Raw genomic sequence first — 23,722 nt, 5'->3', positions numbered from 1 at the left:
ATAAACAACTGGTTATTGTGTTACCAGCCCTGCCACAGAGTTCAGAGCAAGATCAGACTGTTTGCAACTAATAACAACCACAGATACCAATAAGCACTATTTTATGATGAAAGTTTGTAATTTCTTACCCTGTTGATCACAGTCTCTGACATAATATCTGATATATTCCAAAGTAAAAAATTACTTTTCAGATTTAAAAAGTTCCAGAGCTTTTATTCACACTTTTTTCTTAGTTATTTCTCAGTACAGTAGGAAACAAAAAAAAAAAAAAAAAAAAAAAAAAAACCCTAAAAAAACCAAAAAAAACCAATGTAAAAAATACAAGCTATATTTACAGTAGAACTTGTATCATCCTGATTTACTTCACAGTAAATATTTTCCAGTGGATTTGATAAACAACCCATTCTATGAAACCTTGATCATTCATCTGCAGTATCAGCAGCTACCTTCTGACAAAAAGAGTAAATTTTGCATCCAAAATTTGAAAATGACTTATGAAATTCGTCTTTGAATAAGATTTATCAAATATGAGGTCTCTGTAACTGTTTAGATATAACAACATCCAGACATTCGTAAGCCCATTTCATTCACATAGCTAGATGCATTAACATTAGCTTTCTGTCACAGATTTTCCTTATTTTTATCAAAGTGTTCTTTGTAAGTTCTATGGTTTCATCCCACTTGTTTTTCTCAAGGCTTGTGTACGTCACCAAGTTCTCAGTGTACTGCAAGACTGACTTCAAAAACCTATGAGAAATAACATTAGAGAAAAAAAACGCTTTTTAAGATTATGAAAAAAAAAAAAAAAAAAAGAGAAGAGAAGAGAAGAATACTGCAGTGCCTGACTTAAAGTTGCAAATATCTTTAAGTTTCCAAATCTCCCTCAGGATTGGATGATCAATACATTATGGTTTGCTCTACTTTTGGGGAACCACTCCCTCCCTCTCACACCAAGATGGGAAGATCTTCAGAACTGCAATTAACACCACCATAGAAAGAATACAGTGACCAAATGTGTGACAGTTTTCCCCAATGGCTTCCTTTGCTTTCTTAATCAAATGTTTCACAATGTATGTGATATCCAACCAGCTGTTAATTAACACAAATGGAGTAAAGTCAGCAACATACTGAATGCCACTTTTATGTATTAATAGTCCCTATCTACGCTTCAAGAAAGTTATTTTAGCTCCTCACTGTCCAAGGTAAAGTTATGACTATAATGATGAAAAATCTCTATAGTACAGATCAAAATGGAATTCTAGGGCAATTCCTATTTCCATAAAGTAAATTTATATACTCACTTTAGATACTGCTGATAATCAAAAGGATTCTTCTTACAAACGAAATGAACACTGACTAGTTCCTGAGTAATCAACAGTAAGATGAGTCGCAACACTGGAGACAAAAATTTAATGCTAGAAATAAAATAAAAATACTTAAATAAACAAACTAAAACCAAATTAAAAATAAATAATTAATATTAAGCAAATATTAAGACTTCTGCACCCAATCTAAATTGCTGGATATTGCAGAGTCGGGGGAAAAGAAAGATTATGAAATGTCCTTCAGCAAAAAGCAGCACAAATCCCACAAAAGTAAACAGAGACTCATAAACTGAAAATGAGGGGGGAAAAGAAGGCAAATATCTAAGATTCCAAAGAAAAATTTGCAAGCTCCCATTAATCCATAGATAATAAACTACAGTTCAACTGAATCACAAATGTGTATCATGAGTTGTCAGTTTAAGCTATGTTTCTTAAGCAACATGGTTAACATTTTTAGGAACATAACCTTTCCAGTAACACAATACTTATAAAACTCTGGAAAGCTGCTATGATTAGGAAAAAAAAAATGGAATATTAAAACCTCTTCTATCTATAAAGGAACTGATTCAAGTGTAAAGAAAAAAAGCAGTAAAATAAAGTAGATAAAATCTTCAAATCAGTTAAACCTATCGCAGTCAGATAAAACTTGAACGGCATTTATATACCTAAATAAGTGTCGTGGTTTGACATGGAAAAATAATTTTCTCAGAAGGAAGAGGTCAATTTGGATATTGACCAATTGAAGGTGGACACGCCTCTGAGAACACAGAGGGGTTAAAAGCAGAATTCCCAGGAGAACTCGCTCTCTTTGGTTCCGGTCAGGGCGCAGTGCAGCCTCTCCCCTGCCCGGCCGTGGCTGGGTGGGGAGGGGACGGCCCATGGCCTGACTGAGGTGGGCCCAAGGGTGGAGGGGCTGGAACCGGGCTGGCCCCTGCAGATGGAAGGGTGAAGAAATCTGGGATGTCTCCGTTCCCCCCCAGAGTCTCTCTGTCTCTCTCTCTCTCTCTCTCTCTCTCAAGAGACAGCGGCGGTTTTGTCAGCAGTTCACTGCAGGGAAGGAGAAGAGCGGGGGGCCGCAAGGTGCCCAGCTGCCTGTGGGAGCTGGAGTCTGGGCATCGAGCCATCCTGGGAGTCGGGACTTTTAACCCTTCCTGAGAAATGAAAGCTGTGTGAAATTTTTCTCCTCCTTGGTTTGAAAGAGAGGAGAGAAACAGCTTGGACCCTGGGATGTTAGAAGGAGAAATTCTAGGCGGAAGGAGATGATGGAGTGGCTTTTGGCTGGACTTTTTCCTTGGTAGCCACAGACTGAACCAATCTTCTCCTCCAAGAAAGACTGTATTTTAGGAGGATGCCAGTGAGCCAAGAGACCTGCTTCAGCTGGGAAAACACAGAAGTGGAGCGAACAGAGAAAAGTTAGGGGGTTTGTGTTGGTGCCCCCTGTCCTCAAAGAAGAAGAAAAGAAGATCTCTGTTCTTGGACCCTCGGCCCCAGGGGAAAATGGGGGGGGACTGTGGTCCCAAAAATGAAAACCTGACCTGTTATTTTTTCCCCTCTTGGCAGGGCATCCTTGAAAGGAAAAATCCTAAAAGCAGTCTGTCCATCCATGCATTGGTGGTGAGAGCACTGTGCATGGAAAGGAGAGGGTCACCATTGGCAAACTTTTTCCTCTGGGCGGTGCCATGTGTGACATGGAAGCACAGGATCTGGCAGCTGTGTTTCTTGGGGGGTCTGTGGCACAGGAGTGGATGGACTGAGTATCGATTGTCTGGAGGGTGGAAACTTGATTGGGGTCCAGATTGTGTCTCACTGTGGTTTGTTGGATTTGGGTGGTGAGAGGAGGAATGCTTTGGAAGGTTTTCATTTTGAATTTTGTGTGTCTTTCTTTCTTTCTTTTTTCTTTTATAGTAGCATAGTAGTAGTAGCTTAATAAAGTTTTTTTCTTGTTATTAGGCTTGGGCCTGCTTTGCTCTGTTCTCGATCGCATTTCACAGCATTCGGCTGGGAGATTGAATTTTCATGGGGGCACTGGCATTGTGCCAGTGTCGAACCATGACAATAGGAAAAGCCAGAAATTTAAAAGATACTATCTAACATTCAAGCAATACTTGATTTGAAAGGTTGTAATTTACAGTGACATAATCTAGCAACGCTCCCCAAATTACTCTCCAATTTGAGATTTTCTTGTTATTTCAATATTGCTACTTAATAGAAACCTGGTTGACACTTGATTCTGAAATGGTTAACAAGAAAATGCAAACACTGTTGACTTTAAACTTCCAAGTGAATCCACTGAAAGGCAACAACAGCAGCGTGCAGCCATTCTCTCATAAACCCTAACCACTGAGTAAAGCAAAACCAGCAGCCAACCTGTTCAGCATCCGCCGATAGTTGAGCCTCTGGCGAGAACGCAGAGTCTTGTTAAGCCACTGCGTGTGTCTCAGCCCAGCGCCGGCAATAACCTGCTGGGACACTTGATGGCACTGCGAGCTTATTTTGCGGAGTACCACCACTACTTCCAGGACAGGTCGTGGGGAATACAGCGTGCAAATGCGTGTATCACGAAGTTCCACCAGCAGCCTCCAAAACAGGAAGGGATTTTTTAACGTCAATCCTTTGTTAGCTGGATTTAACATCAGATACATTTCATATTAAGTGCGGTTTGACTCATAATGTTTTAATTCAGAAAACTTGGAAACAAATTGCCCTTATCTCATGACTGAAAAAAGGCAAGAATCTGGGTAGTAGGAGTAGTGATTTTGTTTTCTATCACTTTATTGAATATAAATGCAAAACTGATTATGATGAATATGGTTCCCATTTCAGATCAAAGAAACACATCCACAATAAATAAAACTGCCTGGCTGAAATGATACACTGAACACATCAAATCACAGCAGGGCTGTGGTTGAAGCCTCCCACCATAGCTCAACTCACAATGAATTAACCTCCACCTAATAAAACTCATGAAACAAATGCTATTAATTAGTATTCCCATTAGTGTGTGGTCTTCTGGGCAGAACAAGAAGCAGACTTAACATTGCGTATAATGCAGGTGGTGAGGCCATTTTTTTAATCAACACCACACCAGAGCATGCTTTGTTAAAGCTCACAAATATCTTCCCGCTGTCATATTTGCTACACTAATGTGTCACACATCGCTTTAAATACTCTGTTCTTATGCAAGTGTTTCTTAACCTCCCTCATGCTCAGTTGATCCCTGAGATAGCAAAACATTAATGACTTGAAGTGATAAAGGCAGAAAACTCTAAGAAAAGGTCTAACACATCAATAATTAGGCTTCTTTGCTCCAAGTAATAAATTTGCAGATTGGTGGGTAGAAGCAGAAGACCCACATGTTATGTAAGTAAAACAACAGGCAGAATCATCTTTGCTCTATGCCATCCATGCCTGATGGGTTTCATTAGGAGTGTTTTGTTTCAACATATTCATTCGTCATGGGGCTCTTAAGACTGCTTTAAGAGTGGCAATTAAAAGACAAATTATTTTATTATTCCAAATCAGATATAATTGGAAATAACATACCTAAAAGTCTGATACCTATATATATATATATATATATATATATATATATATATATATAACAAGATATTTTCTTTTTCTGAATCTTGATATTAAAGCATGAAGAATAAAATTACATAGCAGCATATTGCCATTTTGAATGCCACACACAACTGTGACACCAAGCACATTAAAACGATTTTCTGATGCAGTTTTTAGCACAAACCAGGCTAAAACCAACCTAATCTAGTAAGTACACAAATATTTAAAATATTTCGCTTTCATGGTCTGGAAAAAAAAAAAGGTTATTTCTTCAGGCTAATTTCTAAGTAAAATCTCTATTGTAATTCTAAAATGTACAATGTCTCATCCTGATTTTGAAGATGATGTTCAGCTCAATCCTACAATTTTCAGATTAAATCAGCAGTAACACTAGAAAAATGCATTCAGTAATTCAAGCATTTCTCTGCAGACAGGGACAGGATAATTTAGGTTTGAGAGTTCTTACATTGGGCTGCAAGTAGAAGCTGACATCAGGAACTGGGAGGGCATCAAACTCACCTCTCTGTTAGGACACCATTTATAGGATCATCTGAACTGCAGCAATTCTGGGGCATATAATGCTGCAACTGAGATATAATTTCAGATATGATCAAAATCAAAGTATTACCTTCAGCATTTCCTTCCAACCTTAAAAACAAGAGAAAAAAAATTGAGGCTATAAAATAGTTTAGTACTCATTATTTCTTAAATGGCATAGATCAAGATGCAGATTTCTTTGGATAGCAGCGTATTCAGTGTCCACTCTTACATTCTCATATAATTTCTTTTCCCTCTACCTTACAAGCATGATTTTCTTTCTCCAACTAAAGCAACATTTTCTCATTGTTAGCAATCTTCAGAACCCCTCTTAATTCTCCATTCGTAAATAGCCTACAGTATACTGATTATATGTATATGATAGATTAAATTTTTTTCTCTCAGCTCTAAACAAGTACAATATCCTCCAGTGATACTATTAATGACTTCCTCCTTTTCAAATAACAATAGAATGCTACATTCTCTTTCTAATTAATATCTTCTATACAGTTTCCTACTGGTTACCAAGTCCTTTTCAGAGTATGGAATTATTTGGTTTTTTTTGTATCTGGGGATCTTATACAGCACATACATACCCTTTAATCTTTTGTACTTGTTCTTCAGGCACTATTGCTAATTCAGGCCATAAGTGGATACTCTTCATACATTCCAGAACCTCAAAAACATATAGTGAAAAATGTTTTGTAAAGTATAGACTTTGACATGCTTTTCTTAGTGGCCCATTTAGAAAAAAACTGCAACAGGCAGTAAGTTATTTGTTCCCTAGTCATAACGGTGTAAGCCAACTTCATTTGCTAAGGTTTAGTTTAGGACAAAAAGTAGATGCACACTTCCATACTAAAACAATATCTGAACAAACTAATTTAGTATTCTTTTTTATTTAAATATAAAAAATTAACTAACATGACTTTTGTAACACACTCTTTGCATGCTGATGAAAAGTAAAAGAACTAGGTATGTCTACTTCAATCTCAAATCAAAAGAGAAACATCCTCAAGCTGTTCATTAAACTGATTGGCAGAGAACTACTATGACATTGGAAAGCAGATTTTGCTACCATAACAGAATCTTAATCAACTGGCCTTCATACAGTATAAAAAACTTAGTAATAGCCTAATCCTGGAGACAGGACCCAGCAGTGGTCCTGACATAAAAAAAAGCATATGGAGATTAAGAAAACTACAGAAAAGCAAACACTCAGGTAAGAATAAAGTTATTTCATGATCTAGAACACAAATATGGTATTAATTGCATTAACAGGAGTGTGCAGAATTATGTTTCATTTTAGCAACTGTGATTTCCTTTACGTTTTGAAAAATAAAGCAAAAAAAAAAGAAAGTAAGGTTTGAACTTTTTTTAGGACACAATCAAAGCATGAAGAAAAGAATTAGATAATTTTGAGGATTCACAATTTTAAGGGTCACAATGCTGTCACAGATGGAAGTACCTACCTGTTTCTTGAGTCGGGAAATTGGATGAAATCGAGATTGGTAGCAACTTGCACAGTTCATCAGTGGTTTTATGACCATGTGTTCCTGATTTACAAGATCACAGACAATACACAACAGTTTCTCTAAGCTGTCCTAATCATATGCAGATTCAGACTTATATGTCATTTTATGCATGCCACCTATAGCACTGGTGTCAGCAAACATTTCCAAATGTGTAAGGGCTGAAAGAAGTAATCAGCACAGTGAGTGGTTGAAGCTTAATTTCACATATTTTAACTATGAAGCCTGACAGCAGCTGACAGAAAAGCAACCAAGTACACTCTTAATGCAGCAGTTCACAGCACATCTTGAGAAACTAAGAGCTGCCACTAATAAATGGAAGATTTATCTCATAGGTTCCTGCATGATATTGAAAGAAGTAATCTCAAACATAAACAGGAAACTGGGGGAGAGCAAACACAATAATTGCTGATGTTGAGAAACATAGTGCTAGGCAAAAAGTGTTTACAAATTCATAGTGTAAGTATAGATACAAATAACACTTCCATTAGCAAGATGCTCTTATTTACAGTGCCTCTGGAAAAGAAAATCTCAATAACGACACACAGATATTCTACATACCTTTCAGATAATTCTGCAGATAAATAGGCTAGTTCATCAATACAGTTGGACAAAATTAAGTGGAATCATTATAATTTATGGATCAGCTTTTTGAATAAGGACTGGTTAAGCCAACAAATGGTAGAGTAAGAAAAGGTAACATATTGGAAAACTTTCTGTACTTATTTAGCTACAGAACTAGGCAAAAACATACTTTCATAATTTTTTACTTGGAGGAATATTTCATCTGCACAAAAAGTAGCTGTCAGGAAATGTCACCCTGATTCTTAAGACTTCCTAAAGCCTTCTGAGTTTACATTCCTTTGGAGAACTTTCCCACACAATTTCTGTAAACAACGTATTGTTTACATTCTTTTATGGGGGTAGAGAGCACTTGATGTACTAGTAGTTTGTCCAATGTCTTTGGAGAGGTAGCCCGTTCACTCTCCAATCCAATGTCACCCTTGGGAAGGTATAAAAGACAGAGTCAAATAATAAACGTTCCTTTTTTACCTTGCAAGCAACAAGTAGTCCGCGTTGTGCTTTCACGTGTCCCACAGCAACAAGGAAAGATTCAATCATAAAACTCTAAAATCATATTTGGTATCCAAAATAACAAAAAACAAAATGAGAACAAAATACTGGTCCCTACCTTAAGAGAAAACATACTCTCATCTGAGAATCTGCAGAGAATAGTAATAGCAAATCCAATTATCTGGTTAGCTATTTCTCTAGGAAATGTTTCTAGATTGATCTCTCCATGGCTTAAACGATCTCTTATACGTGGGCCCTCCTGGTGGTTCAAGAAATCCCAAAGGAAGTCCTGTGGAAACACACACCAACTATACAGAATTCCATTCTATGTATACTCATACAGAACTGAACATATTCAGTGTATAGAATATCTCTGAAAGACAAGTATGTGACTATGTCTATATTATAGGGGTGTTCAGATACTCAGAAAAAAAAAAAACACAACAAAACAAAACAGTGCAAACTAAATTTGTAAAATACATTCTATATTGTGACAGTTAACACCAGATTTCCATCAACTCAGTGTCCCAGGCCCTTCATAGCCCTACTGCCTCTGGTGACAGGACAGTAACCTCAGATCTCCCCTATACTCTCAAAAGACCTCTAATAAACTCAGAAGCCCTGGTTTTTCTGTTCACAATCTGTTTGGGTAGTAAGATGCAGAATGTGCTCAGATAGGTTTGAATTATATTTCTGTGCTATCTGCCCAGACAATCTAAGGCATGTCTCACAAGCAGTCAGAAATAAGTTTTGAAATTTCCCTGTATGAGCATCAGTTCTTCTCCTGCTCCATTCAGCTTAACTTCAGGAGTCTAAAGACAAATATCTCTGAAACACTTATATTTCAGAAAGAAAGATAGCCTCATATTCTAATGAAATATAGCTTGTCAGGTATGACTTCATAACCTCCACAATAAAAAAGGCTAACAATCTTCTAAGGTTCTAAACTGCTAGACATAAGCTATATGAAATAATTGAGTTATTAGGTATATCATAAAGATTATTACTAAGTGAAACAAACAAACAAAAGACACTTTCAAAACACTTCCCATGGCAGGCTCCTCAAGAACTACAGGTAGCTGGTTGACTTCTTCATTATCCAAATGCTTTGCTAGCATCTAGGAAAAAAAAAATAATTGAACAGAAACTTATTGAATTATTGAAGACCATATAATCAAAGAAGAAACACCAACTAAAATAGTTTTCCTAATCTGATGTGATTACTTCTGCTACTCTAGAATCAAGATTCCTAATTAATACTGACAAACAACTTGAAATAATTCAAACAATTTGTAAAACTGAGGATTTGTGCTGGCATTATTTATTTGTATTTATTTTGACTAACTGAATCTATAAAAAATAGCAGAATGTTTGTTTCTGTGGAGTGCTGAATTTCAAGATAAAAACATTTAGGAAAAAGATAGTCTGTTCATTACAATTTGTATTAATATTGATATTTGCTGAAGCATTCCAAATTTAAAGTGTTTACTGTCCACCATCTTTTATTTGGGAAAAAAAGTTAGAAATAATGACATATTCAACAAAAGAAAGTGCATTCTTAACTCTAGTAATGGGAAACATACATGGTTTATATTCTGACACTGATATATTTAGAAAAAAATCACAGTACCTCATCAAAAGTGGTGTAGAGAGCAGAAGACTAGAACAAAACACAAATAATATTATTTGGTTTTCAGACAAAATCAATTAACTAGTCATATATATAAAACTTTAGTTTATTCATTTGCATGAGATATCAGAGGTGCACAAATAGCAAAGAAGTCCCTTTATGAATGAAAAAAGGCACTTTGGGATTTTGTCCTGAGTTTTTTAAAACAAATATATCATGTCCTGCTTTTCACCCTAAATACTGTTTCTGAATTTTAATCTTCCACTAATTTTTCAGTCCTTTTTAGAAGCACAAAAAATATTAAAGGCATTAATGAATCTCAAATGGAGATGTGTAAATAATATTACAAAATTGATTGAAATTTTGTGGGGTAAATCTGTTAATGGCTATAGACACTACATTTCTAGAATAACTCTTTTGCAAATATTGTAAGCACTAAATCATATTTGACTTTAGACAAAAGTTTACCTCTGCTGTTAGCAATCGATTTGGACATTTATTAGTTGTAGTGAAAAGCACTCTAAGTCCAACTTCCAGCTGAGGAATTAAAAGAATCACACTGTCAGCATACCTGAAAAAGTAACAGAGATATCCAAAGGGTGTTTTTCTTCCTTATAAATATAAACTATTTCAGAGTTACAGTCTTGGGCCAAACAACCCTGCCAAAATTCCTTTGTAATGCACTTTGTAAACAAACAATAAATGACTACCTGTGCCAAACAGAAACTGACCACTGAATTCAAGCTCAGAGATGAGAATAACTCTCAAAAAGATGGAGCATGTGAGAGAAAAACAAAACAATACACTTTTTTTGAAAATTAAAGATATGTGTGATTCAACATATGAAGATTTATTTCCGCTTGCTTTGTAAACCTCCCTTTTTTTGCTACATCTCCAAAAGCTCTTTTTGGGCTTCAAAATATAGTTTACAGTCTTAACTGGTACAAAACAAAGTTATAACTCAACAAACTTTCCAAGAGATCACCATAACAAAGCATAACAATATGCTTTGAAGTAATTTAGTATAAAGCCTTAGAATCTACAAATGCAGTTATAAAAATATAGAATATATTCTTTTTAGATTCTATTTTAAAAAAATTACAAGATCTTACCTGTTTTGCTTGAAAGCTGTTAAAGCAGCAATCCAAAATGGTAACATAACTTTTAATACAAAACTGGACAGTTTTACAAGTTCTTCAGCTATGGAAAGTATTTCACTATTAAGATCTGCAAGTTAAAAAAATAACATTGAAAAATTACATACAATCTACACTTTGTAATGAATTTTAAATATTTCACTGAAAGAATTATATTATTTCAACATTTGTAAAAGGAAATTTAAAAGTTATCAAATTTATTTTAACTATGCAATTACAACAGTAGCCACATTTAAGATCAGAATTTAAATATGTAAGATTGCATATGTGGTGATAATATAAAATTATAGAGTAAAACCATTTTAAAAAGTCATGTTTGCTTTTTATTGAAAGACTACATAGCAACTGGACCCAGCTTCTGTCGAGTTCTTCTCTACCTACTTCAGATACTTAAAAAAAATATAATATTAATGAATAATTTCTATTCAGCCAGAATCAGTAGAGTAGTAGGAACATTTGAACATGAGTACGTTGTTCCTATTTTATCAATTTTCTGTGTTGAGAATACAGCATAATAAGCTAACACTTCATAATTCAATGCTACCATGTAATGAAGCCCACACTTATAAATTCATATTATTAATGCTTCATCCAAGAGAAAGCTTAAAATGATAAGTGTAACTTGATTGCAGTAGGTGTTTTCTCAAAGCCAATCAACAGCCATAGGATTTACAGTACATAATTATTGGAATCTTATCAGCTTGATTTGGTTCCCAAAAACTCTGTCTCAATTTCTAGACAGATGTTCCACTGATTATATAGCACAAATTGATCATGCTCACCATTGACACCAAGATCCCCTATATGCTATTATTGCCTTTAAAAAGTAGGAATAAACCAAATAAGGTCTGTGGACAGGGAGAAGATTTTTATCTGACACTTCAAATCCTTCCCTGAGAAACGCATTAATGTAGTGAAAATGTGTCACCATCTTTTATTCTGTTTCAACACTACATTCTCTGTAAGACTCAGGGCACTCCTGCTGGGACTCTAGCAGCTGGAACCCATTGATTCTGAAAAAAGTTAGATTTCATAAAGGCAAACTAGATGAATGTTATATGAAATTAATTCTCATAATCAAAAAAATGTAACATACAGTTGAAGTATTTTAGAAGTAGCCATATTTAATGTTTCAATGTGTTGCAATTATTTTAGAATGCAGAAGTTTTTTGCTCAATAGTCAGTGAACTATCAACATATTAAGATGTCCTACAAGCATGATTGGTTCACCTAATGACGGTGTATACAGGTATCTTAGTTAAGATTAAATCTTGGAACTCTGGGAAATGCATTATTTTCAGCAGCACTTTTGGACAAGGAAACAATAGCAAATACAGGATAATAAAAAATTTGGTAGTGGTTAAATACTTGCCTGGAAATGCATCAAGCTCCTCTAAGCTAATGAAGATCACATAAGGTCGATGTACTAAAACACCTTTAGTTTGCAGAAGATAGGTCTGTAACAACTGACCCAATCCTGCGGTTAAAAAGAGCAGCATAGCACAGTATCTAGGGAGAATACCACAATATATTAGAAAAGCTTATACAAAGAATTTTTTTTTTGCAAAGAACCAACATTTTTGAGTTAGGAACAAAGGGTTTTTTTCACTTTTTTGAAAAACACCCAGAATGTACACTCCCCACCTGAGTAGGAGCACTTAATAATTAATTGCATTCATAAGCATGATAAAAAGGGTAGAATCAGATAAAAAGCATCACTGTATTCTACATTGGCTGCTGTTGCTCCTCCTTCTACCCCATTCCTCTGTCTTTTGTTCCAAGTTACTCCTCACTGCCCTGACTTAAAAAAAAGTTAAACTTTCTTGTTTCCCCTAATAGTACAAAGCCTGCTGGACCTAATACTGGCCACCTTTGTAATGGCTGAAGTATTCTATGGAAATCCATTTCCAAAAGAAGCAGAAGCTGCAAGGGAAATTAATTTTCTTTCCCATAAGAGAAGTGGTTACTAACCACTTGCCAAGAACTCACAAGTCTGACTGGTAAGAAAATGAGTGTTTTTTTCCTGGTAACTTACTTGGCAGGAATTTCTTGTGGTGATGCAAACCCATGCCACAAAACATTACGAAGGTTCAGACCATGTGGAGATCCAATGAATACCCTCAGTACATTCATCTAATTAATAAAAAAAGCAATTACTGCATGAAGAAATCTATTATTGTTTTCCTTTCTTAACCTTCTTACTTTTATTACCTTTCCCTGGCAGAAAAGTTCAGAAATCATTAAGAAACTACAACGTCTACTGTCAAGATGACTGGCCACCACTTATCACAGTAACAGAAACTCATTAATTGCAATTCTCACTGTTCTCTGAAGGAGAAACTTTCAGCTGATTTGTACAAGATATAGAATATAATATGGGAAGAACCAATCAAGTTATTAAATATCCCAAACAGTTATGACAGGCAAACTAATGAGATCAAGTTTATCTCTTAGTTCTTGTAGTATAAATCTAGTGTAATTTAATGCAAATTAACACAAGGTACATTTGGTAGGAAGAAAACCAACTCCGTAGTTATTTTATTCCTTATTTCAAAACAACTATGTACTTACTACAGCTTGTCCAAAGACATCTGCAAGCTGCTCAGATGCAAGCAAGTCTCTTAGAAGGAAAGGACAATCATTGCCCTTAAGTAAATACACCTATTAAGAAAAAAAGGGCAGAACAGATAATAAATAATTTAGTATACTTTGTATTTCAAACATATACCTTGACTATTTTACACAATAACAATTTTCGTTATTGTAAAAACACTAATCAAACAAAACCCACTAAATCCTTAAGAAGGCTTTAAATTCTGCAATTGTACAACAAATTAAAAATCTAGACAACGCATCAGGAAAGAGTGGATATTTTGCTTAATGTGACCATAATTAGGCTTTTCACAGAGTCTGTACTTATACTGTCTTTTTCCTGCAAAAAATCCCACAAAAACCAATAAGGCACAACCCTAGTAGGGCACAACCTTATTAAGAATACCTAAGCTCTATCAAGGATAGCATATTTTGTTTTTACAATAGAAATTTATAGGATCTATCATTGTGAAAGGGAGGAGACCTGTGGTTTGTTTTCTGACTCAGACTGTTCTTCAAACTAGATTTTATCCTTGTTGGACAATATTAGCATCTCAAGCTTCAACTGCTATCACACCTTCCATTCTTGGTACTCTCCCTGACATTTTTTTCCAATCTTTGGTGATTTGTTATACTGAAAAATTTACCATGCCCCACAGTTGGGCAAATTGGTTTGTGAGTTAGCCCATTGCTCTTTCTCTGTCATTTCCTTCTCCAGAGCTCCTTACAGATATTGAACAACTAGCCATTTTAACTTATCTGGCTGTAAAACAGTCCAGCAGCAAAAGCTGTTTAAGCAGCTGTTTCTCCCTTTTCCCTGGGCAAGAAGCTGCATGCTACCCCTCACAGAAGTTAATACACCACCAGATCTTCTGTGGAAGCTATGATATCCACTTCAGTTAAATAAAAGAAACTAATAAAGACCTACTCTGTACACTGATCAATCAAATGTTTCTCTTTCCTAATTAATGTAGTTAGTAACAGCACTCGCACAAACAACTGAACAAGCACTGGTGAAGGAGCTCTACATATGTTTCCATCAGCACAATTGGATCCAGGAAAGAACCTCTGTCCAACTCAAAATGCATGTGGACTCTTAGTGTATTACTACAGAACAGAGTAATATAACTTTTTCAACGTACAATTAAATCCAAGAGCTCATTCCCATCTTATAAAGCCAAATCTGCAATAGACCCCTCATGCTGGCACTTACGTCACCCAAGGCTCGCTCCAAGCATGATGTTAGTTTCATTAAGCCAAGAGCAATGTCTGTAGCTTGTGCAGACTGCAAAACATCAAACACTTTCAGAAATACCTGCATAATGGGGGAGAAATGAATGTTGTGCTCAATATTTAAAATGAAAGATCACATAGCCAATAGCACAGAGAAATTTAAATATTCCTCCATGACAGTTGCTATGCAAATGTAGAAAGAAAATCATGACAAAGAAATGAAAATGCAGTTACAGATTCTAAGCATTTTGCTTCATGGATATCTCTTCTGTGTTCTTACATTAAACTTCCACAAAGAGTTCAGGTGACAAAATACAAACTTAACAGAAATTTCCATACCTCTGTGCAGTTTGTCCAGTGGAACCATGATGCATACTGTATTACAAACTGATCCTTGGTCAGAGATTTGAAGTATGAATTAACAGATTCACAGACAGGTCCTAATGATCGTATGCTTTTGATATAATCCACACTTTGATCTTAAATTGAAAAATTGAAGGTGATTAAGGTGATTAGGATACCAACCTTCCTGAAAGTCTAATATTTTAAAACTCACTAGGGATAAAACCTGCTACAGTTTGTGTACATATTTAGCACAGACAGTTTTATCCCGACTATTTTAGTACAACCAATACAAGACAATTTACACCAAAACACCACACAGAAAAGGTATTGAAAAGTAAAACTGCAATGCAAAATCAGGTAATATCAAGCACCTTCTCCAAACAGAACTAAAAAACCCCACAAAAATAGTACCCCAACAGAAACTTAACACAAGTAAATATGGAAGTAAATAGGATCATTATGTTCTGCTTTTGTTGAAATATATAGAACCTTCTAGAATTTCTATAGAAATCCCATATATCAAGCCGGATGCTAGTGCAGGCTCAGTGAGAGTCAAACTGCACCACTTATGGCCTTTAAAGAAGGCAGATGGATGTGGTACCTTACAGAGTGGTATCATTGCCTCTTTTTCATGAGACACTTTTTCTAGGAAAATAAGTTCTTCTGGTTTACTGAAAGATATTTCTACCACCTCTGGAAATATATAACATAGCTTGCATGATGCAATTTACAAATTAAAGTTCTATTAATTCATCAGGACATAAATACTTTGTTTTGGTTAAAAAAACAACTACAAACTATTCCACATAGAAGGGAAACAAGACCATACTTCTGTACAACCTGAAGTTGGGAAACGCAAACAGAAGAAACAGTACCAATATTGATGGTCCCAGGCTTTTAAATTTAGTGCAAAAGGACTATAAAGAAGACAGAACAAGACAATTATGCAGTTGGAGAGAAACAGAACTGAACCCCTTATATAACAGGCACATTTAGCTGGGAACCAAGATGAAGGCAAAGTAGGAGCTACTTAGGTAGAACAAATTACATGAACCTTAGGAGCCAGCAAAAGCCAAATACCAAATGCAGATGGAAAATTTAAAGCTCTTTGTAGGTATGAACTCTACATACTCTAATATGCAGCAGAGCTAGTTGTGTACTGTAACAAACTGTCACAACTCAGCTAGGATTGCTATGAGCTGTACTGAAATTCTGCATCAGTCTTACATGCATCACTGCTACAGCAGGTAAACACCAACCTGATTCAAGGTAACACACGTGCTCTGTAACAGCTTGCCAACATACTTCCCCATTTTCAGATAAAATGTTATCAATATCATGGGTGTCTTTCTTCTCAAATCCAAGTTTGCAAATTGCATAATGCACAGGCTGAGAAAGGCAAGTAGTGACCGAGTCTGGCAACACCATCTAGAACAAACACACACGCACACAGAGAAAGAATCCTTGTAACAAGAAAGGACATGAGAACAAAAAAAATTATTAAAACATACCCATCAGCACAGAAACACAGTTATATGGTGTCTGTAAACAATCTGTTTGGGTTTGCAATGCAAGTTTCATTCTCATACATGATGAAAGGAGAACTCTCAACCAGAACCACCTTCATAAAACTGAGGGAAAGCATTGCTCTGTTTTCACAAGGTCAGGATGGTGTATTTCATGACAAGGTAGACTGAAGTAAAATATCCCAGTTTATATAGAAATGTTCTGTCTAATTTCTGAGCTTGCAGAGAAACTCATGCTACTTCAAGTAAAACAAGAGTATCAGTCCTTACAACCAGCAAGATCCTTGGAGAGAGGCAGGGGAAGAATACATGAATTCTGTTAAGCATCCATGCTATTTTCACATTAGTCTAAAGAGAAAAATCAACTGATATAAAAGCACACATTTAAATTTTAAAAATTGCACAGAAAAAAATGCCCATGTTAACAAGCAGGAAAATGCTTCTGATTTAGTTAAAAGAATCACACTTCTTCACTCATTAGATAGACAAGAAACATATAATGAAGTACCACAACTAATAATAACTAAAAATATGCCATTAAAGTTAAATTAAAAACATTTTTCCTCTCTAATTGGGTGGCAGAATTAGCCCTCACATATGTAATTTCTGAATTCATGGCTTCAAGGAGAGAAGAAATATTTATATAGCTATCAGGACTAAGCAAGGGTAACAGTTCCCATTGGAAACCGCTATTAGCTGCCATCTGGAGTACCTACCTGCTATAAAGAAAAACGAATTTAAACATCTACAATGTTCCTAAGACCATATCTTAGGATATATGCTTCAGTCCATCTTAATTTGTGTCTGTTCCCCTTCGCGTTCGCCGTTTCACTCTCAAGGACAGAAGGCCAGGCAAGCCCCGCACGCCCGCTGCCCCCCTTTACCACGATCGTTTATGTAAAGCGGGCCGGGCACGGGGCAGGGCGGTGACTTTTGCAGGGAGGGCAGGTCAGCAAGCCCCGGGCTGGCTCTGGCAGAAGCAGGGCCGGGCTCTCCCCGCCCGCAGCGCCGGCCCTTTCCCGGGGCCCGGCCCTTTCCCGGGGCCCGGCGCCGCCGGTGCCGCCATGGCCGCCGCCGTCTCCGTTACCGCCGCCCGCGCGCCACGTCACGGCCGGCTCGCGGGCAGGGCCCGGGCCGCCGCCCGCCGCGCCGCGGGGCTGCCGCCACGGCCATGGAGGGAGGCAAAAAGCGCCAGGATAAAGACACGGTGAGCGCCGCCGGGGCTGAGCCGGCCGGGGCTGGGGCACCGCCCGCCGGGAGCGGGGACAGTGGCCCCGGCGCGGGAGGGTGTGATGCCCGACTTGGGGGGAGGTGTGCTGGTCCGGGCCTGCCGCGCTTCAGTTGGGAGGGATGGATGGGGCGCGGAGAAGGTGGGTTAAAGGGTGCGTGTGATTTTGTGAAAATTGGCATCAGGAATACTTGGTGTTGGTTAGCGGCCGGTTTGGCATAGCGCGTGCTCCTTCTGCCCGGTCAGGTGCGACGCCCGCTCGCGCCCTGCAGCTGGCTGCTGTGATGGCAACGAGAAGGGGCGTCCTGCCTTTGGTGGGGCAGCCTCTCCAACCTGGGGTGCTGCTCCAAACTAGAAGCCGTGCCCTCTTCTGAAGGAATACACAAGAACTCTTTTTTGTTTGTTTTAACAATTAAAACCTATTGGTTGTTAAAATGGACTTACTAACAAACAGAATTTTATTTCAATAGCAAAAGCTTTTTTTTTTTTTTCCTCTTGACATACTTCCTTCCATATGTCCAAAGTTAAGCCAATGTACTCGAGTTGAGTAGCCTAAGAACAAGCGTTTTTTGGTCAAGTGCTCAAATGCAGTCAGTTCTTGAACATCTGAGAGTTTTATTCACAGAAGGTGCAAATATTTTACAGAAACATAATTGCAACATTGTGCTAAAACTTAGGGGTTTACTGTGGATTCTATACAGTGATATACAGAAGTAGGTTTATTTACTAGCAACATCTATAGTGAAATTGAGGTTTTTGGTTGCCTCATTAGTAAATGCAATGACTTCTTGCAAGTAATTATGAAAACTCCTGTCACTAATAATAGCAGGTAAACTTTTAAGTATGGCCATTGTTAGAAGTTGTATGCTATAGACATGAATTTTTTTCCATCATTGATGTAAGAGGTTGAAGGTAGTGTGGCTCAAGCTGAACCATGTCAGCAAAGAATCACTGTTTAGACAGCACCTTTTTTCACAAGTTCATTGCTACTCACATGGATGGGGATGCTCATTTGAAGACCTCAGCTGCAATACTTGAGGTGTTTTTTCTTCTGTTAGGTGACGTGTGATGAGTATGTCAGGGTGGTAGTCTTTTGAGATCTGAGTTTGCAGTTAGTAGATAACGAGTGTCCACAGGCTAACTGCAAATGTGTTTGGTCCTTGTGATTTAGAGTAAGTGTTATTCAGAGTTCAACAAACACCAGCAGGCCATTTGCACTAAGGCTGCCAACATCACTGCTTTTAAGGAACTAAAGGACACTTTTAGGTAATGTCCACAGCTTTTGACAGAACGAATGTGCAAGTGATTTCGTGGAGAAGAAACTGCATTTCTTCCCTGATTCTTTAAACTCCTCAGATGGAAAGAGCTGTGAGCCCCTGAGTAGCATGTCTTCTAAAATAATTCTTATTAGACTTTTATATTATCCTTAAGTGACTTTTATTCTGTACTTCTTAGCATAAACCTCACATTGTGATGTTATTTCACCTTTGAGTTCTTTTCTGCTGTCCTGGAAAGGAACTGATCATTGTCTCTCAATGTTAGGTTGTAGCAGTAGTCAGGAAGTGGAGCTGAGACTGAAGAGTCGGTGAAACTTGGAAGTGGTTTGTTACGAAGTAGCTGGTATGGAAGACCATTGCCTGTGGCAATTGTTAGGATGTCATTGGTTCCTTGTGCTTTTCTGTCTCTGTTACTATTTTACAGTTCTATTTTAAGCCACCTTGGTGGACAGCAGGTGACATTATTTTTTGCAACATCAGACTTGTTTCTTGCATTCATAGCAGCACAAGTTTTGTTATATTTGTTGCAGAGAGAGAGTACATAGCTGGATGGGGAGAAAATGTGATCATCAGAGATCTGGGTTTAAGTTCCAAGCAAAATTACAAAGCTTTGCACACTGGGGCTTACTTTTTTTCCTTCTTCTTCTTCTTCTTTTTTTTTTTTTTTTTTGTAATGAGCAAATTAAATCATCATTACATAAGCTACTATTTTAGTAACAAGGAATAAGGACAAGCAAAATGAAGTAGTAAATGAACAAATGAACCAAATCTGTATTTTGGATATTGTATAGGCTATTTGAATGAGAAACTTGAACTTGTGGCTAACAGTCCTGGTTGGGTATGTTAATATCTCTGTATTTTTCCTTGGAAAAGGGAGTGGATTAAGGGTGGTAATATGGTGTATCTGATTGACAAGTTTAAAGTTCAGTTGGATTTTGCTGAAAAAAAATTTAAAGTTGAGTGGAAGTCAACCACTTCTCCTATTTCAGGCAAAACAGTAGTGTTAAAACAGCCAGAAGATGATAACCAGTTTCTAGCTTTCTGTGGTTTTTCTTAACATATTCCTAAACTAATTGTTGGGGTTTTTTTCTCTTAGCTGTACACCATAAAGTATTATTTAGTGTCTTTAAATTCTAAAATATTGACATGTGATGTGGATTTTTTCTTATTATTTTGTACAGTCAAAAGGAAAAAAACCACCTCAGGATGCTTCAGGCACAGCTCCAACAGAAGGAAAGGCAAAGCCAAAAAGCTGTAACACATACAGACTGGAGCCACGTACTAAAGTTCGGGATGCTTTAGTCAGAGACAAAGCTGAAGCAATACTAACGGTATAGTATTTAAATTAATTTGCTCATTGCAAAAGCAGCCTGTCTTGCAGAAGTATTTACGGAACAGTGAATATTGCATAAACTTAAACACACATAAATCTCTGCAGTCTTTTGAGTTTTCGCACATGAATGTAATGTGAACGTACTCAGTTTTGCAAAGTGCAGAAGGGCCTCTGCAAAGTCACTGCTGAGCATGTGCTGTTTGGGTGGAAGTCAAGCTTCATAAACTCCTGCATTTTTTAAGTCAAATTGTGCTGCAGCACATTTCAAAGTACCATAATCCACAAAATGTTCAGTTAGCAAAAGATCATGACATCAAATTTGTGGATTTCTATTAATTCTGCTAATATCACAGGACCTGCATAAAATTACTTGGTATCTTTGACAGTCAGACTGGTACATACACAAATTAAGCCAAAATGAAATGAAACAATTTTTTGAGGTAATCCAAAGCTGTTAGTGGTATTTGAACAGTTATCACCAGATTTTTTTAATTCTGCTGTCTGGAAGACATATCTTGGGTATTTGGAACAGATATTTGTAGCACTGTTTTCCAGTGAACTGAGCTCGAATAATGGAGAAGAATACACTCCTGATTGTTAAATAGAGATTGGCTGGGCATGTGTGTCACCTTTAAAAAAACAGATAAAACATTTTGGAGTAAAAGCAGTTCATCCTTTGCTGTTTGAGACCATCGTCTGTACTGACTATTCAATTCATTAGTTCTTCTCATGTTCTTGTAATGAAAATGACTGTAAAGGGTGTTTTTTGCAAAAGACTACTAGGATGAAAACTAAGATCTTTCTAAATTGTTTTTCATAGAAGAAACTACAAGAAGCCACATATGATGGAGCTTCTAGTCCCTTCTTGTGTGCTTCAATATCAGAAGAAATATTAAATGCTGTGAAGGAATTGGACTATGACCGTTATAAGTATGTGGTGACAGTGCTAATTGTGGAAAAGGCGAATCAGGCAATGATTGTAAGCAAACATATTATTTGTTACACCTTTTAGAATTGTGTGTTATCTCCTAGGTGTTCTTTCACTTTCAGCAGCTAAACTTGTTTGAGGTGGTCCTGAACCTTTTACCTCCTTTATGGGTAATAGTATCCCAGGTGACAATTCAAGGTGCTGCTGTGATTCTGCCTACACTCTGAAAGTTGTTGTGTTCATGTGTTCAGTAAGTGGCAAACAGCCCCAACTGCACTTTCCTGTCATCCACTTGTTTCCACTGCCTGCTGTGCCATACAATTCCATGAGTTCAGCGAATTTTGTTTTTCTTTGTCCAGTGTACTTGGACATTTGGGTTCTCACATTCCACAAAAAATGCTATGCATTTGTAGTGTTGGGTGTCATGGAACAGAAGGGTGGCAAGGAAAGGGCTGGTAAGTGCAGCTGCCACCAGACATTGTCCTGGGACTTTAAATTAACACCAGTCATCTGAACTTGGAACACCTAAAATAAAAGGATGCTAGATTTTGCTGTGTTGGTGTATAAATTTAGTATTCCAATTAGCTTGGAGCTCCCACTGGCATTCAGAATGTTTTATCTGTCTAGTAGAGTGTCAAAGAACACTTCTGCTTTAGAGTGTTCATTATCAGTTCTTAAAACCTGATTGAAACCAACCTGTGTTTAGTGAGTTACATGAAACAATGTTTGAAGGGTTCAGCTTCAGTACCAAATCCAGTTTGTGAGTTGCCTGCATCTACCTGCTTTTCTGGTAGCATCTCACAGTACTCTGCCTCTTAAGGGGTGCTTTGACTAAGGAGCTGTAGGTACAAACAGATTAGTGAAGTTGTCCAAGTTAACTTTTTCTCCCAAGGAATGTGTTTATTCCATCCATCAATTCACACAGTTCAGCTTTGAAAACAATTTTATCAAAAAGGCTGAGAGCCCAATAAATTTACAAGTAGGCTGGAGTAAGCTGGAGGTGGAGGAGTGGGGGATGTGACTTTGGTTGTATGTGTTCCCAAAACTGAAGTCTATTCACACTGACATACAATTGCTTTTGAAGGGGTGCTCTTACTGTATGTTAAATTGTAACACGTGAACACAAGACAGAATTGGGGGTTTGGTACTGAGATTTTTGAATCTATCTGTGTGGGAACTTCACTGCGAAGCAAGAACATGTATTTAACATTGAATAGGAATTGTTAATTTTATTCAACTTTTGCATTGTTGTTAATAGTTGTAATTCTCTTAATACGATTAATTAGCATGTAGATGCTAGGTGTTCTTTAAAAATAAATAGTAAAACTGCTGAATATAGGTTCACTTGTAACTTTTTCTCTTTTATCTCTTTAGGTTGCCAGCAGATGCCTCTGGGATGCTGAGAGAGATACTTGGGTTTCAGCTAAATGTGAAACTGATACATTTATTGCACTGGCTTTGGTAATGGCTTGTTATTACGACTAAAACTGAAAGTCACAGCTGCATTTGTGCATCACAAGACATGGTATATTAGAAAAATTTAAAAACATCATAATTATGTTATTCCTTTTTGTCCTATTGCTGTTGGCACATTCAAACTGACATATAGTTGAGATAATTTTGCTTGATTTTGCTCTGTTTAAAAAAAAAACCAAACAAAACTGCTTTGGAAATGTTTATGGTTGAGTACATATGGGCTTCATCTGTTGTAATGCTCTGCTGTGGAAGTGGGAGCAGCTGGTGTAAGGCCAAACATTGCAAAATTTTGAATGTTGCTTGTCTGTTGAGTGCCTAGGACTGTTCACCAATGCTTATATGCGGTTGCACGTATCAGTTTTCTTAAAAGCATGCTTTTTGTAAGAAAAAGCAGTGTTCATTTTTCATTTTCATAGCTGGTATCTGATAAAATGCTAGTCTGCCTAGAAACGTGGCTGGAGGGAAGCGGTGTTTTGCAGTCCTAGAAACTTGTGCAAATTTCTAGCCGTTTGCCTTGAATGAAGTTAAGATCAGTTATTAGGTTCCCTGGGTCTTAACCTTTGGTTAAGTATTGCCTAGGGTCTGGTTGGTGGACAAGTACTGAATTGAGCGAGTTGGGTCACTTTGGTCTAGGGGTTTCTGGTGACAGTTGTAGGAGGATGATGGGATCAATCACAAGGCTATTGAGAATTGGTCCATATCTAGCAAGGGCAGCACCGATTGTATTTTTTAAATGAGACTCGCAGATCTGTGAAGTGTGTAGACATCACCTTTTGAATAAGCCGTGCATGGAGATCCAGCGCTGGTGTCTTTGCCACATCCGTTCTATTGTTGGGAGCTGAAAACAAACGCGGACGGGGCGGCGGTGCTTCCCACCGGCCCGTGGCCAGCTTGGGTCTGAGCGCTTTGGAGCCGCGGCCGGGCAAACCCCGAGGGGCGGTGAGCAGCCCGGGCCGCGGGTGGGCGCA

General features: G+C 37.4%; 2 protein-coding genes across 3 annotated transcripts; one reads left to right on the top strand and one right to left on the bottom strand.

The window, feature by feature from the left end:
* Positions 1 to 343: 343 nt before the first annotated feature.
* Positions 344 to 17,595, bottom strand: ERMARD (ER membrane associated RNA degradation). 2 transcript variants are annotated; one of them, XM_077782102.1, is made up of 18 exons: positions 17,229 to 17,595; positions 16,246 to 16,414; positions 14,981 to 15,120; positions 14,622 to 14,723; positions 13,388 to 13,477; positions 12,852 to 12,949; positions 12,189 to 12,325; positions 10,772 to 10,886; positions 10,128 to 10,230; positions 9,660 to 9,689; positions 9,080 to 9,147; positions 8,148 to 8,319; positions 6,896 to 6,979; positions 6,020 to 6,099; positions 5,406 to 5,534; positions 3,693 to 3,902; positions 1,302 to 1,415; positions 344 to 747 (listed from the first exon to the last, which is right to left on the bottom strand). In XM_077782102.1, the coding sequence occupies exons 2-18, from the start codon at positions 16,412 to 16,414 to the stop codon at positions 588 to 590; spliced, it is 2,001 nt and encodes a 666-aa protein (XP_077638228.1). In that variant the 5' UTR covers positions 17,229 to 17,595; the 3' UTR covers positions 344 to 587. The 2 variants fall into 2 exon arrangements, with proteins under 2 accessions (XP_077638228.1, XP_077638229.1); XM_077782103.1 differs by lacking the exon at positions 6,896 to 6,979.
* A 26-nt stretch (positions 17,596 to 17,621) lies between these two features.
* On the top strand, positions 17,622 to 23,553 carry DYNLT2 (dynein light chain Tctex-type 2). The gene is made up of 4 exons (XM_021527176.2): positions 17,622 to 17,719; positions 20,199 to 20,348; positions 21,171 to 21,329; positions 22,653 to 23,553. Exons 1-4 carry the CDS (start codon positions 17,684 to 17,686, stop codon positions 22,761 to 22,763), a joined length of 456 nt encoding a protein of 151 aa, XP_021382851.1. The 5' UTR covers positions 17,622 to 17,683; the 3' UTR covers positions 22,764 to 23,553.
* The last annotated feature ends 169 nt before the right edge of the window (positions 23,554 to 23,722 follow it).

Source organism: Lonchura striata, chromosome 3 (genome assembly GCF_046129695.1).
Source record: "Lonchura striata isolate bLonStr1 chromosome 3, bLonStr1.mat, whole genome shotgun sequence".
Taxonomy (NCBI): Eukaryota; Metazoa; Chordata; class Aves; order Passeriformes; family Estrildidae; genus Lonchura; species Lonchura striata.
This window is presented reverse-complemented; position numbering and strand designations above follow the sequence as displayed.

Coding starts and splice junctions, on each gene's coding strand:
- DYNLT2 (XM_021527176.2), top strand. CDS start 17,684: ATGGAGGGAGGCAAAAAGCGCCAGGATAAAGACACG. Junction 17,720..20,198: donor AGCGCCAGGATAAAGACACG/GTGAGCGCCGCC, acceptor TATTTTGTACAG/TCAAAAGGAAAAAAACCACC. Junction 20,349..21,170: donor AAGCTGAAGCAATACTAACG/GTATAGTATTTA, acceptor TGTTTTTCATAG/AAGAAACTACAAGAAGCCAC.
- ERMARD (XM_077782102.1), bottom strand. CDS start 16,414: ATGGTGTTGCCAGACTCGGTCACTACTTGCCTTTCTCAGCCTGTGCAT. Junction 6,100..6,895: donor TTTCCCGACTCAAGAAACAG/GTAGGTACTTCC, acceptor TATGTTTTTGAG/GTTCTGGAATGTATGAAGAG. Junction 3,903..5,405: donor AATGGTGTCCTAACAGAGAG/GTGAGTTTGATG, acceptor CCTGTTTTGGAG/GCTGCTGGTGGAACTTCGTG.